Below are 14,342 nucleotides of genomic sequence, written 5' to 3'. Positions count from 1 at the left end.
TTTAACTTTCTTCAAACATTTCTGCATAAGCTCAAGATCATACCAAAATGATGACAAGACAAAATGTGTTTTATTCTCAAGAACCCATCATTCGAGTTTGAGTCTGAGAACCTGGGAATTCAGCCAGACAGCAGTCTCACTTTTAAACAGCACAAGGAGCAACTGGCAAAGAAACTAAATATAAAACTGGTTTCTTTCATCAGAATAAACATGCTTCTGTCTTGAGGACAGGAAAATCATTGTACAGTCAGCCATCATGTCTGTGTTGGAGACATCTTTTATTCTTATGCTGCTCGCTCTGAAAACAGCTTAATGCAGTTCATCACTGCGCTTTGTGTTTCATCACAGCACGCACATATTGTACTCATTACTGTGTAGTATATGGAAAAGTGGGCTGGTCCTCAACACCAAGGACAGAGAGACATTCTATAATTTTCATTCATTAAAGTTTTCACCCCTGTTTAATACTGCCGTCCACTACGCTGCTCCTCATGGATGGAATGAATTGCAGAGGATTTGAAAACCTGGACGTCTCATCCCACTGGTCAATGTTAAACTTTCAGCTTCAAATCTTCTTTGGCTCCTTTCAGTGCACTTTGTTGTCTGGTTATGTTGTATGCATTTGTCCTCTTGTTTTTTCTGGCTATGTTTATATTTCTTTCTATGTGCTATACTTAGGTCTCTCTTGCAAAAGAGATTTTTCAATGAGACCACTTCATTAAATAAAGGTTATATAAATCCTTTGTAATTAATGAGCACCTGGAATATATGCACATATCCACAGACATCAGCAGATTTTTGATGATTATCCGTCTGTGCTGCAGCCATCTGCACTTTTGCTTGGTTCAGGGCTTTTTTGCCTTCATTTTGGTCTTTAGCAAGTGGAATGTATCTCACTTGAACTGAAATCAGGTGGCTGACCTGGCCAGTCAAGAACGCTCCACTGGCCCCCCAAACACCCACTGGTGGCTTTTCCTGTATTTTAGGATCACTGTCCTGCTGCATTGTCCTGAAATTGGAGGACCATATCCAATCACACCACACCACAGTACGATAAGGGGAATAAATAAATGAAGTAGACCATGACCTCATGCGATGCCACCATCACTGCTGACAACAAATAAGAGAAACTAAAGAGAGATAAGGGTAAAAGCAGAAAGAGGAGAGGATAGAGTGAGAAAAGGAACATGAAACAACGGTGAAGAGGAAGAGGGAATGCATAAAACAGAGACGAGGGGATGAATGAAGAAAATAAAGAGGTACAGAAAAGAGAAATAAGGCTGGGAACGAGGGAAAAAGACAAAACAAGAAAGAAAACGAGAAAACAAGCAAGAGAATGACATGAGCCACAACAATCTCGCTAAAAATCACTAAAGTTCATACATACATCAAAATACACGGTAAGGGAAACACACATATCCATGTATGCACAAACACACATGTACTGCACTCAGAGCATTGAGTATATGCACACGCATGACTAGGTACAGAAATTCATGCAATCATATGTACTTGTAAGAGACACACACCACGCTCACACACACAAACACGTGCACACAAACACACACTTAAGTATATGCAGAGACAGCCTTGCTGGCTGGCTGCTTCCTGGCATTAGCATTACTGCCAACTTCCCCCTCTGTGATCTGATGCAAGTTCTGCCTCACTCCTCTATCTCTCCCTCTCTTCTCCACTTTTTCTTCTTCCATCTCTATCTGTTTACCGGCTCCTTCCTCTATTGTTTTCCCCACCACTTCTGTCTTTTCTCTTTCTGTTCTACTTTGAAATGCCCTCTATGTGTGTATCACATACTCACCCCCCCCCCAAACACACACACACACACACACTCATCTTTCTTGCTTGCTTGTCTCTCACCTTCTGCCTCTCTTTCTCGTTGTAGGGTGAGAAATGGTAACAGTCTGTTTGTCATGTTCTCTCTCAACATATCTTCTCCTTTCCCAGAAGAGTTATTCTCTCCTTTTATTTTTGCCCAAGCGCCGTGGTGTATCCTCACGCTGAGCCATCGATGAGCACGGTACAGTATCAGTTTGTCACTGGAATCCTGAGTAGTTCTCAACATTATTGCGAGCACACTGTGAGGCGAGGACAGAAGCCAATACGCTTTAGCTGACCTCATCTAAAGTTATTTATACATAAACTAGAAACTCATACTGTGTAGAGTCGCTATTAACACAGACTGCGAATGAAATGCTCTTGGTTTTCTGCCTCTTTCCCACACTAGTGCTCTGCGTTCCTCTCTCTCACTCCCTTCCTGAGCTGAACCTACTAATAACACAAATGGTTGAGAGGGGAGCAGAGATTTTGGGGTGTGTTTGAAACTGGTCACACAGCTGCTCTCAGGCAGAGGGTGCTGAAATGCACAAGTGTGCAACGAGGCAGAGTGGAAAAGCAAACATAAACACACACGCACACATCCAGGACACATTATCATTATCTTGGCGTCAACATTCCCTCAGATCAAATTATGCACATGAATGCACATAAGAGAATGTGCACTTCATTCATAAACAACAGTCATATAATGCCGCAGTGAATAAAAAGACATCCCAACAGAGACACAGAAGTTTTGCACATATGCACACAAATATGAAACATACATATAACATGAATAGTTAATGTAAGTCTACATAAAAGAAAGAATAGAGAGAACAGGCTGGTTGATAATCTGTCTTATGAAGACGAACTGCACATGACTTCACAGCTAATACGAGGCTTGTCTCTGCTGAGGTGAGAGAAGAGACTGGCGTATAAAGCAGTAGTGCAGCACTGCAGTCAGAGGTAACCCTCTTATCTTCAAGCACCCAGCTTTCCAACTAAATTCACTGAACTTTCCAAATTTCCATGCTAACTTTTCACTCAAATGTCCTGAGATTGACGGTTACAAAATGTAAATGTGTTCAAAAAGTGTGATGACAGATGTGACCTACTGTGTGTGAAAAGGTTAAGACGAGACTACAAATGCATGGCTCAGATATACAAAACACATGTATGTGTTGTATTTAAACAGTTTGGTTAATGAATCAAACATATAATCTATGAGATGCTGGACCTGGATTAGAGCAGGTTTTGAGAATATCTTTATTAGATCTCTCCCTCAGGAAACAATGCTGCCATATATTTGACCATGAATGAATCTACGCTCTATTGTAGGTTTTGAATGGTATTTATCAAAAGTCATTAAACATCAGATATTTACTCCTTGCAAGAGCTATTCGCAAATGCTTCCAGTAGTGTCTTACTGGAGCAAACGGCCTCTGAATGTGTCTTCCTTAAGATTGCTGTGAGCTTTTAGAATGTGTTTAGACTCCATATCCCCATGAAACACTCTGCACAGAGGAAGCTTTACCGGCTAAACCGCTGTAAAAGCCACAGAAAAATTTAGAAGAGATAATAAGTGAAGGGGAAAATCATATCTACTTGGTTCTGAAAGCGTCGCATACGGAAAGCAGAAAGCTTGCGTTAGTAACATTAACCCAGAGAATTTTATTCTCAATTAACTCCGACAGAGACAGAGACAGAGAGAGGGACAGGGACTGGGGGACAGGAGAAAGCAGGTGGACAGACAGAGTAAGACAGAAAGAGAGACAGAGACAGACAGAAGTGTGTGTTTGTGTGTTGGGGGGGGGGGGATCTAAGCATATAGCAGTTACCATGGCAACTAAGCCCAGCCCTGACACTCCAATCAGCAGGACTGCAGCAGGAGAACTCCTGCTGAGAGAACACACACACACACACACACACACACACACACACACACACACACACACACACACACACACACACACATACACGCACGCACATGCAGAAAAATGCAAGTATGTGCTATTTCATTGGTCATCTGTTAACATCTCTGTAACACAAAAACACAAACAAAAAAACAAACAGAGCATCTGCAAGCATGCACACACACACAAATAGGGAAACAGAGCACAGACAAAAAAACTACATACACAGGACCCCTGCTGAGTGCACACACAAACATATCTCAAAGAAGCCCATGCACGCTTACAAACACACACACACACACACACACACACACACACACACACAGACACACACACAGACACACACACACACACAGAACCCCTGCTGAGTCCATAGATGGACACACACTTGGTCATAGACACAAACAGACAGACACACAAAGACACACAGGCACAAACGTACAGCTTTGTCCTTTTCTTAACAATTTGTCATCCTACGGTAGCTGCAGGGAGGCAAGGAGGGCAGCGGAAAAAACGTTCCGCCATTTGTCTTTAACAACAAGCGCACCGAAAAAACACTGCTATGCCATAGTCGGCCATTTTGTAAATCGCCGTGACGACTCGGCAGCAGTAAAGTGTCAGAACAAGTGGAGAATGAGAAAAGAAAAAGACAAACCAGGAAAGGGAGCGGATGTTGGATCAGAGCTACTCTAGCCGGAATGGATTTCATTCAGAATAAATAGACGTGATCGAGCAGACGAGGAGAAAAAAGGAGAAGAGGGGAGACAGGAAAAAGGTGTTTAGTTCTGTTCAGGATGAAAGGATCAAACGCTGGAGAGAGGCTCCAGATCTCACCTCCATACAAAACTGCTTTTACGTTGAATTAGTTCAGCACCACTCTTTGAATGTGTGTGTGCGTGTGTGTTTTGTGAGGGGTCTCAGTGAAGTGTCTGAATTGCCTGTGTGTCTCTGTCTAAGACAATGTGTGTGTGTGCTGGCAAGTGTGTCTTATTACCTCACAGCAGTCTTTAATATGACCACGGCTATTACAGTGCTGTAGCTACATATTCACAGTTGCCAGTTTATTAGGTACGCGTAGTTAATGCAGTCTAATACAACAGTCCTGCATTAACTCCTTCCTTCGTGAAGCTTCTAATGTGCAGGTTTTTTTAAACCACTTTAGAGAGCTGATTTAAATGTTTGCTCATTTTGCAGGCAGCAGTTTGTGGTTGTTGGATTGTACTGTGTTATACTGACAAGCGTTTCTATTATTTTGTCTACCCCATTAATATCAATGAAGGTAGGTTAAATAACAGAATCACCTCTCTCTATTGCTGCAATACAACGCAAAAGCAACACAAACTACAGCTGTCAAAGTGATCAGAAAGTTGAATCACACCTCTCTCTCGTCAGTGCTGTAATTTTGGTCTATTCTGAATTCACAACATCTGTCCGTCTGTCTGTCCTGAAGGAGGAATCCCTCTACTGAGGAGCAGCAGGGGACTCCTCACTCTGCTGGGGTTCCTGGGGTTTTGGGGGGAGTTTCTCCTCATCTGACTTGAGGGTCTAAGGATAGAGGGTGCTGCATGCTGTACTGATTGTAAAGGCTCTTGAGGCAAATTTGGGATTTGTGATGCCAGGCTATACGAAAAAAACTGGCCTGACTGTTGGATTGCATTAGTTTTAGTTTGGTGTACCTAAAAATCAATTATTTGTATATTTACACAGAAGTTTGACTTGCATCATTACTGCAACTACAACAAAAGTCCACTGTGGTGTCATTGTCACAATCATACCGTTAACAAGTAAAGGTTACATATGAAAGGAAAAACACACAATCTGTAAAATCAGAGCACAATTCATCACTCCATGATTATGTAAAGAGTGAAACCGTTGTTTATATCATTTATCATCATAAAGGGAAGCTATTAGAGCCCATTTTTCCCCAAACTGTAAAATGGAACAAATCATTTAGGAGTGATGCGCTGTGTAAGCATGAACCAACTTATTAAAAGCCAGAGAGAGAGAGAGAGAGAGACAGAGACAGAGAGAGACAGAGACAGAGAGAGAGAGAGAGAGAGAGGGGCTAATGACAGACTTCATGTCTGTGGGTTTGTAATGCCACCTGCTGGTACATACTACTACCTTAAAGTTATAGAGGACAGAACATGTATTCCCATCCACATCTTGTTTTAGGGCAGTTTTCCCCTTCATGTTGAGCAAGGACGTTTGTTTACACCCCTAAGCAAGACAAAAATAGGGATAACATTCAAACAAACATTACACAACTATAAAATGACAAAAAACACAGATGTGCACGGCAACATGAAGCACAACTGCTCTAAGTAAAGAAACAACTATACATACAGTACACAGTACTGCACTCATTGTTCTTATGCTTTATGTATGTTCTGAAGCATCTATGTGCATTCATACTTCCTGTAATGAGCATATTAAGGTTTCCTGCTGGTGTGTACTGCCACCTCCTGGTGGGTGGCTTTGAGGTCCCTGTTTAACTGTTTGTTACTTTTGTTTTTTTTTTACTTTTGTTACACTTTAATATGACTTTGACCATTTACTGTGTTTTGGAGTAAAAATGACAACGGATTGAAGTGCTTTATTTGGCCTTTTCTCCACTGACACTTTGTGTGCATGTGTGGTCATGCATGGTTCATGTTGTGAGGAAATAAATTTGTTTACGTAGTCACACTGACATAACGAAAGCCCCCATAAAGTAAATCATTAAGTTTTAGGGTGAAGACTTGAATTGGGTTTAGGTTAAGTTTAGGGTAAGGCTTAGGCTTAGGCTTAGGCTTAGGAAAGTAGAGGTTCTGGTTAGGGTTAGGGTAAGTGTCCAAGAAATTAATCTAAGTCAAATAAAAGACCTCTAAAGCAATGGAAACCCCACCATGTGAATGTATGAGTGTGTGTGTACATGTGTGCTACAGACCTCAGGAACAGGGCAGTCGTGCTTGAGTTCAGTGCAGTGCAGAGCAAAACGGCCCATCACTCTGAGAATCTCGCTCCGCCTGGAAAACATTTGTATTTTCATTTAATAAAAATATGTAAAAAAGGCTTGATTTTACAAAACTTTCAAGTACTAAAATTCTAAAACTAGTCCAGATAAAAGCATAGTCAGGGAAGAGGTGTTATCAGTTTCCAGGTCATGGCTCAAACTTGTAAAGTCCAAAAAAACAAAAAAAACAAAAAACAAAAACAAAGAGCACAAGAACTATGTAAACACCCACAGCGAGAGTGAGCGAGGACAAATCCTTACATGTCTGTCTGGCCCTCATGTTTATTACTCCAGTGCAGCCAAAGTAACAAACATCCAACATACTTTTTCAGCCAGCAACACAGTTGCATTTTGGGTATCTGAATCTCAACAGCTTGAAATTGGGTTCTACTAATGATTAATTTAGTTTGCATTTTTACTTTGTATCGCTTGTAACAAATTTAAAGTCATACAGTCCTGTTCCCTGGGTGACAGAGAGAATACATGCATCATGTACTTACACATTCCAGTTAGGAGCTTGTTGTAATCGCTGGGTCAATACTGGAAGCTGAATGAAGGAGGGAGGAGATTAGAACAACAGAGAGAGAGAGAAAGACGAAAAACAAAAAAGATTAAGAAGCTAGTCTGTAAAAAAAATCTATCACAGCAAAACATGGGTTTTAGATTCATCACAACTTTTAATAAGGTTGTTCAAATTTGCTGGTTGTAAACACAACTGAACACTATTTTAAATAAAACCGATTACTGAAAGAACACTGTGTTATATCAGTATTTCTGTGAATTAAATTCATTTATTATTCATGTCCATATTTTTTTTTTGTGTGTGTGTGTTTTGAAAAATATGTATGTTCTTAGGTATTTCATGTTCAAAGTCAGATGAAAGACAAATCCTTTTTTTGCCCAGAATAATTCTATGGGAGTCTGTCCTTGTCACTGCACTAATGACTCCCACTTGAGTAATGACTAGCTGGGAGCAACAGCAAGAACATCACACATGTTACTCTTCCTGGTGGAGCTCTGTGCTGATAGATGGCTGAAAATGTGTCTCGGAGCACAGAGACAGACTCTTGATGATAACTTATATATTGCATGTGTTTACAGACATACAAATGGAAAAACTAGGATGTTTTACAATGTAAATTCCACTCAGCTCAGAGCAAGGACTTGGGGTACTGAGGTCTAAAATATTGCTAATATGATCTTGTTAAACCTAGCCAACAGTGCAGCAACAATATTTCAACAGGGATCATAAATAAATACGTGTTTTCCTACCAATGTTGAGTTAATCAGCCTGTCAGCAATAACTTTATGTCCATGTTATTTCATTGAGTAATAAATAAAAAGTTGGAAAGGCTCTGCAAAAGGACACTTACTACCGATGGTAGTTTCATGTCTGTACCTTGGGATTGTCCATGATTGGGGTGACAGTCAGATCAGAGTCAGTATAAAGAAGAACTCTCACACAGGATATGAAGTCAGTACCAGTACTGGCCTGGGAGAGGAATGAGAGAAGAGCAGAAGAGATATTTAGTCTTACTTATTTACTATTTCAACGTTTACCAGGTGCAGCAGCAGATGAAAGCAGAGAATAACCTGTTTAATGTCAGACCTATAAGTGAATCTATTTAAGTGCTTACAGGAATAAAAATAGCAGTAGTGTTGTTGGGTGTAGGCATGGTAACTAAGTTGCCAGTTGACCGGTTACTCGTGTTATTATCTTAACATGAACCACTCCTCTCTGCTGTTTACATGCTTTCACAGTGTTTGGTGGCAGTAACCTGACGTGCGGAGGTCTGGTTCAGACTGTCTGAGACACTGAAGCCTCTCCTTGAGTTGGCACAGGAGCTAGAAAAACAACAGGAGGAGAATATTAAAATATACTGCTAGTTGCTTATGGCTAGCAGGTGGATATACTGCATGTGCATGCAGCTGACCTTCTGTAGCTGAACTGGCAGACCCACTGAGGCCACTCATTCTAAAATGACACTTCAGGTACTATATTGTACTGTATACTCTCCCGTAGAGTATTTGTGGATGCGTGTGTGTGTGTCCAAGATAAGAGTTTGGATGGAGTACAACTTAAAATATTTTATTTAACACTTTTGAGATTCACATTCGTCTTCAGAAAGGAGAAATTAAGGCTATCAATTAACTTACTGGTTACAGCCTGGGTTAAACATGTATAACGCTGGCAAAACAGGTGGACAGGCAGTAGATCAACTGAACTCAATACCTGAGCAGAAAAATGGCCTCAGTGTGACTCTAATGACATCAGACATCAGGGAACGTGTTACCTAGCGAGAATGACTTATTGTGCTGCTGTGTGTGAAACTGCTGGGCCCCAGTTAGCTTGGGATCATCTTCTGTCTTTGCCTCCACCCCTCCTCCTCCTTTCCCTATCCAAGCCCTGGCTGTTCTGTAAGACTCCACAGGATGTGTGTCTGACAGCTTGTTGACAATCAGTCCTTCTGTCTGGTGGTCTGTGAGTCTCTGCAGTTGTCTGTGATGAGGTTAGTTCCTCAGAAATTCCATGGGCTGGCGCGGTGATGGTCGAGTGGCTGTCGGGAAGCTTGTTGTCCTGCCTTGGAGAGACAGGGCCAGAGATCGTTTTGTGTCTGCGGAGGAAAAAACACACCCCAACACAAACTATTCAACTGAGGGAAAAAATCCAAAAATGCAGCATATCGACTCTTTTGATTAAACTTTATGGTGATGCTGCAGGCAGCTTGTTGTGCTGTTCAAATGTCTTTCATCATATTGAAACTTTTTGGCCTCCACCAGTGGATTAAGAGGCTAGACTGGGCTTGAATGACACTTTGCCATCTACATCTACCATTAATGTGTACCACTCCTTCACAAAGCAAAGCTGTGTGCAGTAAAATGGTTGCAACATAATGTATCTAGAATGCTGTACAAGCTATACGGAAATAAGACAACACAACACACCTCAAGGTAGCAGAGCCAAAACGCTCAGAGCCATTTATCTCCTCCTGATGCCCTTCTTCATCCTCCTCATCTCCTTCTTCTGCGCCCTCTTCCTCCTTTAGAGCTCGTGTCCAGAAAGGGTGGTCCAGCAACTCTGGCCAGTCCATCCTAAAGAAGAAAAAAAAAGAGAAAACTGAACATTAGGACACAGAAATATCAACACACTAAGGTCAACATGCAATAAAAAGTAGCTGAAATAATTGCTATAATAACTTTGAAGTTAAAGATTATTAGTAATTAGTAAAAGAGAGTGTGTGCTGCACTTCTGTGTCTTATGAACCTGACCTCTCCTCTGGGTTTTTGTTGAGCAATCCTTTCAGAAGGTTCTGGAAGTCCTCACTGGGTGGACTGGATGAAATCACTGTAACAAACAAGACCGAAGATAACTTATTAATAAACAAAAAAACTACTCTTTAACAGCAACACGTAACTGAAGGTTGCCCTCAACGAGGCATCACACAAATGCAAACATTTCTATTTGTTAAACAAAAATATTTATGTCAAACATCACATCTTTGTGTTTGTTTGTGTGCATGCCTGTCTGTGTGTGTGCGTGGGTGTGTGTGTGTGTATGCGACAGAGTATTACCTGTCTGTCTGGGAGGTGGTGGTTCCTGATGTACAATCATGTCTGTCAGTTCAGTGTGACTATCAGAATGGAATGGAGGTTTACCTGGAAAATGAAAGAACAGTTTGGGTTTAGGTTTACAAAACTGTACAGTATAAAACTGTAAAACACTTTATGTTGAGGTCGGCGCTTGTGTCTTGTTCCACCTTCTTTGCAATTCAGTTTTTCTGTGCTTCGATATATATATATTTTTTTTTTTTTTCCGAAAAACTTTTCGATCCTGTTCATTATCATTACCAGCATCAAAATGACCATGAATTACAGGTACTCAACAAAGCACAATGGAGAACAAAATAGGCAAAAAAATATCAACCAATCGGATTCACTGTATACTTGTGACAGCGTACGTGTGTGCGTACCAGTGTACATGTAGTAGAGTGTACAACCCAGAGCCCAGAGATCAGAGCTCATATTGGTTTCAGATCCCTGCAAAACCTCTGGAGCGCTGTAAGCTGGAGAACCTGAAAGTGTTTGTACATACCCATAGAGTAATAAGAAAAGACAAAAACAGGAAAAGAAGACAAGCATTCTCATCGTGGACAAAAGATGTTTTGATGTTGACTTTTAGTCACGAGTACATTTTTTGGACTGATTTGATTGATTATGAAGAACAGTACATGTGTTGGCTGATGTTAAACTAATGTTTTAAATTACTCTTGTTCAACAGTGAACTTCTTTTGATCATTTAGATAATATACAGCCCACTTTCCCCACGATGGATAACATGTCTCTGATATGATCACCATGTCAGCTAAAAGCCTCGCCTGCCAGTTCATGTGCTCTCCAACTGCCAATGAGTTTCCCTCTGCATCTATATAAGCTGTGTCCCAAATCCACTGGATCCATCAAAAATTGTACATCTTTGGACTTCTCTTGGTTAATCTTCTGGTTAGTCTGTACATCAATCAACAATGCAATGTATATAGAACCAACATAATTAAAAAAAATCACCTTGTCGCCTTTTCCTCATGTTGTCAAAGTTCTCCTTGTTATTTCCGTCCCCTGCCTCCTCAGATGCAGAGAGCAAGGTAAAGAAATCCTCCAGTGTCTCTCCCTCTGCCTTGGACATACAGAAGTTACTAAACTTCAGAATGCCACTGCCATTCAGTAGGATCTATGGGAAACAACAAAAGGCGACTTACTGTACTGTACTCTTATACTGTTAGTCCCACATACTACACATGTATGCAAATGCAAACCTTAGCAGGGGTCAAGTCAGAGAAAATGATTCCTGATTCATGGATGTGTTTCAGTCCTTTGACCAAGTCCCATCCAAACCTCCTCACCACATCTTCTGGGAGACATCCATCTTGGCTAACTACAGACTGCAGGGAACCACCTGAAAGATGGATAGAGAGAGAAAAAAAGACCAAGCATGAGAAAGAGATATCAACTTAGATAGTGCCTGACATGTGTTGGATAGTTTTAAAAAACAGAATATAAGGGTATTTACTATTTGTGAAATCACATCAGTTTGGAAGTGCATTAAGATGCATTTCTCATGCCACATGCTGGCCTGATGGCCAGAAACCAGTGGAAACTTATTACGTCTAATGGTGAATGACTGCTTATTGTTGTTGGTTCTCTGTAGTTAAAAGAGCTTGGTCTGTACCAGCTCTATATGGAAAGTGTCCTGAGACAACTTCTGTTGTGATTTGGCGCTATACAAATACATTGAATTGAATTGAATTGCTTATCAGGAGTGCCAGAAATAATTACTGACCTGTACAGAGCTCCACTACCAACCAGAGGTGGTTACTGGTCTCATACCACTCATAGAAGCATACTATGTTCGGATGATCCAGATCATGGCTGAGACGTACCTAACAGGGGACAGAAACAAGACAACATTATCATTAATGCATTAAAATAAGAAAGTGTACCAGATCTTTGCATTTAATACAGCTTAATGCACTGTCATACATGGTTAGTGATGTCAGGTCTCTTGGCTTTGTCTGCGCAGATGATGGCTACATAGCTGAGATTGCCCTTCTTTCTTCCTTTGTAGACAACAGAACTACTGCCTGCCCCGAGCTCCTCGTACAGGATGAAGTTCTCCATCCACTGAGGAAAGGAAACGACAGGCTGAAGGTCAGAATCATGAAACGTCTTCAGAAGATAAGCATGAAAAAGAGAGTGAGCAAGAGTGGGGTTTGGCTTTAATGCAGAAAAAAAGCACAGAATTATCAGACATAAAACCAAATGTGCAGTGTTGTATGACCTCAGCTTCATCAGAAATGTTGTCCTTTTGCTGTAATGTTATCCAATCTGGCAGAATACATGATATTTGAAATATGTTGTTAAGAATTATAGACCATGCAATTATTAAATTACCATAAACTAAAACATATTCAAGTTGCTGTTCATATGCTTTGACACTGGCCAACATCTGGCTGATAATAATAATAATAATAATAATGATAATAATAATAATAATAATAATAACACAGGACTGTATTTAAAAATCGTGTCATGAATTGATTTTTATCACGACTCAAACAAATACATTGAAATTAGTACTGAGATTTGTTATGTATATGTTGCACACTCGTCCTATTAAGTTATATGAGGAGTTGACATTTAACATATGCTTATATTTTTGATACAGAATGAAATTTAATAAGATTATTACAATTACGGCTAATTAACCCGGATGCATTGTTAAACCTGTATTGAAAGAGTTTCAACTTTCAGCGAACTCGATAGGACTCTGACATGTAGCTTGTGTAGTCACATTAAATGCGCACGTTTGAAATAAGCGTGAGTTAGTTTGTAGCTACCTGTAAATAACATATCTAACGTTAACTGCGTTGAGGCTAACGGTTGGCTTGTAACGTATGTAACGTTAAAGTCTTTCAGAAGCACAGGCAGTTTGTTCGCCTGGGAAAAGACCGAAATTAACTGCGACACCTAAAAAGTAACGTAATTACATGAAAACTTCACGAAGCCACACACACAGAGAGACACAAAAAAGTTGGGCAATAATATATTCCTCACCCTTACTATCGAACTAGCGTCCCGCTGTCTGATGGCGGAAGTGTGATGGGCCGCGTGATTCTAGTTGGAAGAGGGAAGTCTGTATTTCTTCAGATATAAATGAAAATAAAGCTATTCACAAAAGTCATTACGTGTGTGGAAAAGAAGTGTTTTTATATTTCCGAACTATTTTCACATAGCACCAAACGAGGAAAATGTCGGGTCGAACATATAATTTTTATTGCTTTCAACCAGACCACCTACAAATGGCATATTCCAGAGTTGCTAGGATACAAGAGTGCACACAACAGACGGCGCACGCTGGAGTGCCCTGGAATACAATAATCGCCATTAACGTTACATTTTAGTAAAGTATATAGTACTAATATCATTCACAACTTCACACACAACAACAATTTGCAAAATATACCCATTTTCCAACTCACAGCTTGGCTTATCTGATTTTATGTACATTACAGAGCCTCGCAGAATTCGTTTTTTGCCTTCATGTATACATATATTTTTCTACATATTTCCCTCATATTGATAACTGGTAACTGCTCTTTTGTACTTTTGCCGATGTAAAAATTCCCCTCCAAAAATCGGTGTCTTTAGTGGAAAAATGCAACTGCATGAAATGTATGGTATATTGCTCTCACCACAAAAGTCCCCCGCCCTTTCACACACACACACACACACACACACACACACACACACACACACACACACACACACACACACACACACACACACACACACACACAATCAGACCATCAGAGGGACAATTACGTCATGCATTGAATGAAGCCGGCAGCAGGACAGAAGGCACCCGTGACACTGAATCCTGAATGGTTTTTCTGCAGTCTGCAACTGTCGGAAATTTAGTAGTCATGTGCGGGGTTCAACGACCCAAGAGTGGTGAAGTCGGAATTTTCTATTATAATCGAGCAACAGCCACCCTAAAAGATCAATACTTTTCAGGATCCGCCGGCTTTTTTTCGACCAAGCAATAT

The 14,342-nt window shown here is 40.5% G+C and overlaps 1 protein-coding gene across 1 annotated transcript; it reads right to left on the bottom strand.

The window, feature by feature from the left end:
- Window positions 1-8,814: 8,814 nt before the first annotated feature.
- Window positions 8,815-13,396, bottom strand: ulk4 (unc-51 like kinase 4). Its single transcript, XM_070967200.1, has 10 exons — window positions 13,351-13,396; window positions 12,277-12,417; window positions 12,077-12,176; window positions 11,553-11,692; window positions 11,305-11,467; window positions 10,713-10,814; window positions 10,315-10,398; window positions 10,012-10,087; window positions 9,688-9,834; window positions 8,815-9,356 (listed from the first exon to the last, which is right to left on the bottom strand). The coding sequence occupies exons 2-10, from the start codon at window positions 12,412-12,414 to the stop codon at window positions 9,098-9,100; spliced, it is 1,209 nt and encodes a 402-aa protein (XP_070823301.1). The 5' UTR covers window positions 12,415-12,417; window positions 13,351-13,396; the 3' UTR covers window positions 8,815-9,097.
- Window positions 13,397-14,342: the final 946 nt, after the last annotated feature.

This window comes from Chaetodon trifascialis, chromosome 7, assembly GCF_039877785.1.
Source record: "Chaetodon trifascialis isolate fChaTrf1 chromosome 7, fChaTrf1.hap1, whole genome shotgun sequence".
In the NCBI taxonomy this organism is placed as follows: Eukaryota; Metazoa; Chordata; class Actinopteri; order Chaetodontiformes; family Chaetodontidae; genus Chaetodon; species Chaetodon trifascialis.
The sequence above is the reverse complement of the archived record's forward strand: the minus strand, read 5'-3'. Positions and strand labels throughout refer to the sequence as shown.

Coding starts and splice junctions, on each gene's coding strand:
- ulk4 (XM_070967200.1), bottom strand. CDS start 12,414: ATGGAGAACTTCATCCTGTACGAGGAGCTCGGGGCAGGCAGTAGTTCT. Junction 10,088..10,314: donor ACCACCTCCCAGACAGACAG/GTAATACTCTGT, acceptor TGTTTGTTACAG/TGATTTCATCCAGTCCACCC. Junction 9,835..10,011: donor AACAAAAACCCAGAGGAGAG/GTCAGGTTCATA, acceptor TTTCTTCTTTAG/GATGGACTGGCCAGAGTTGC.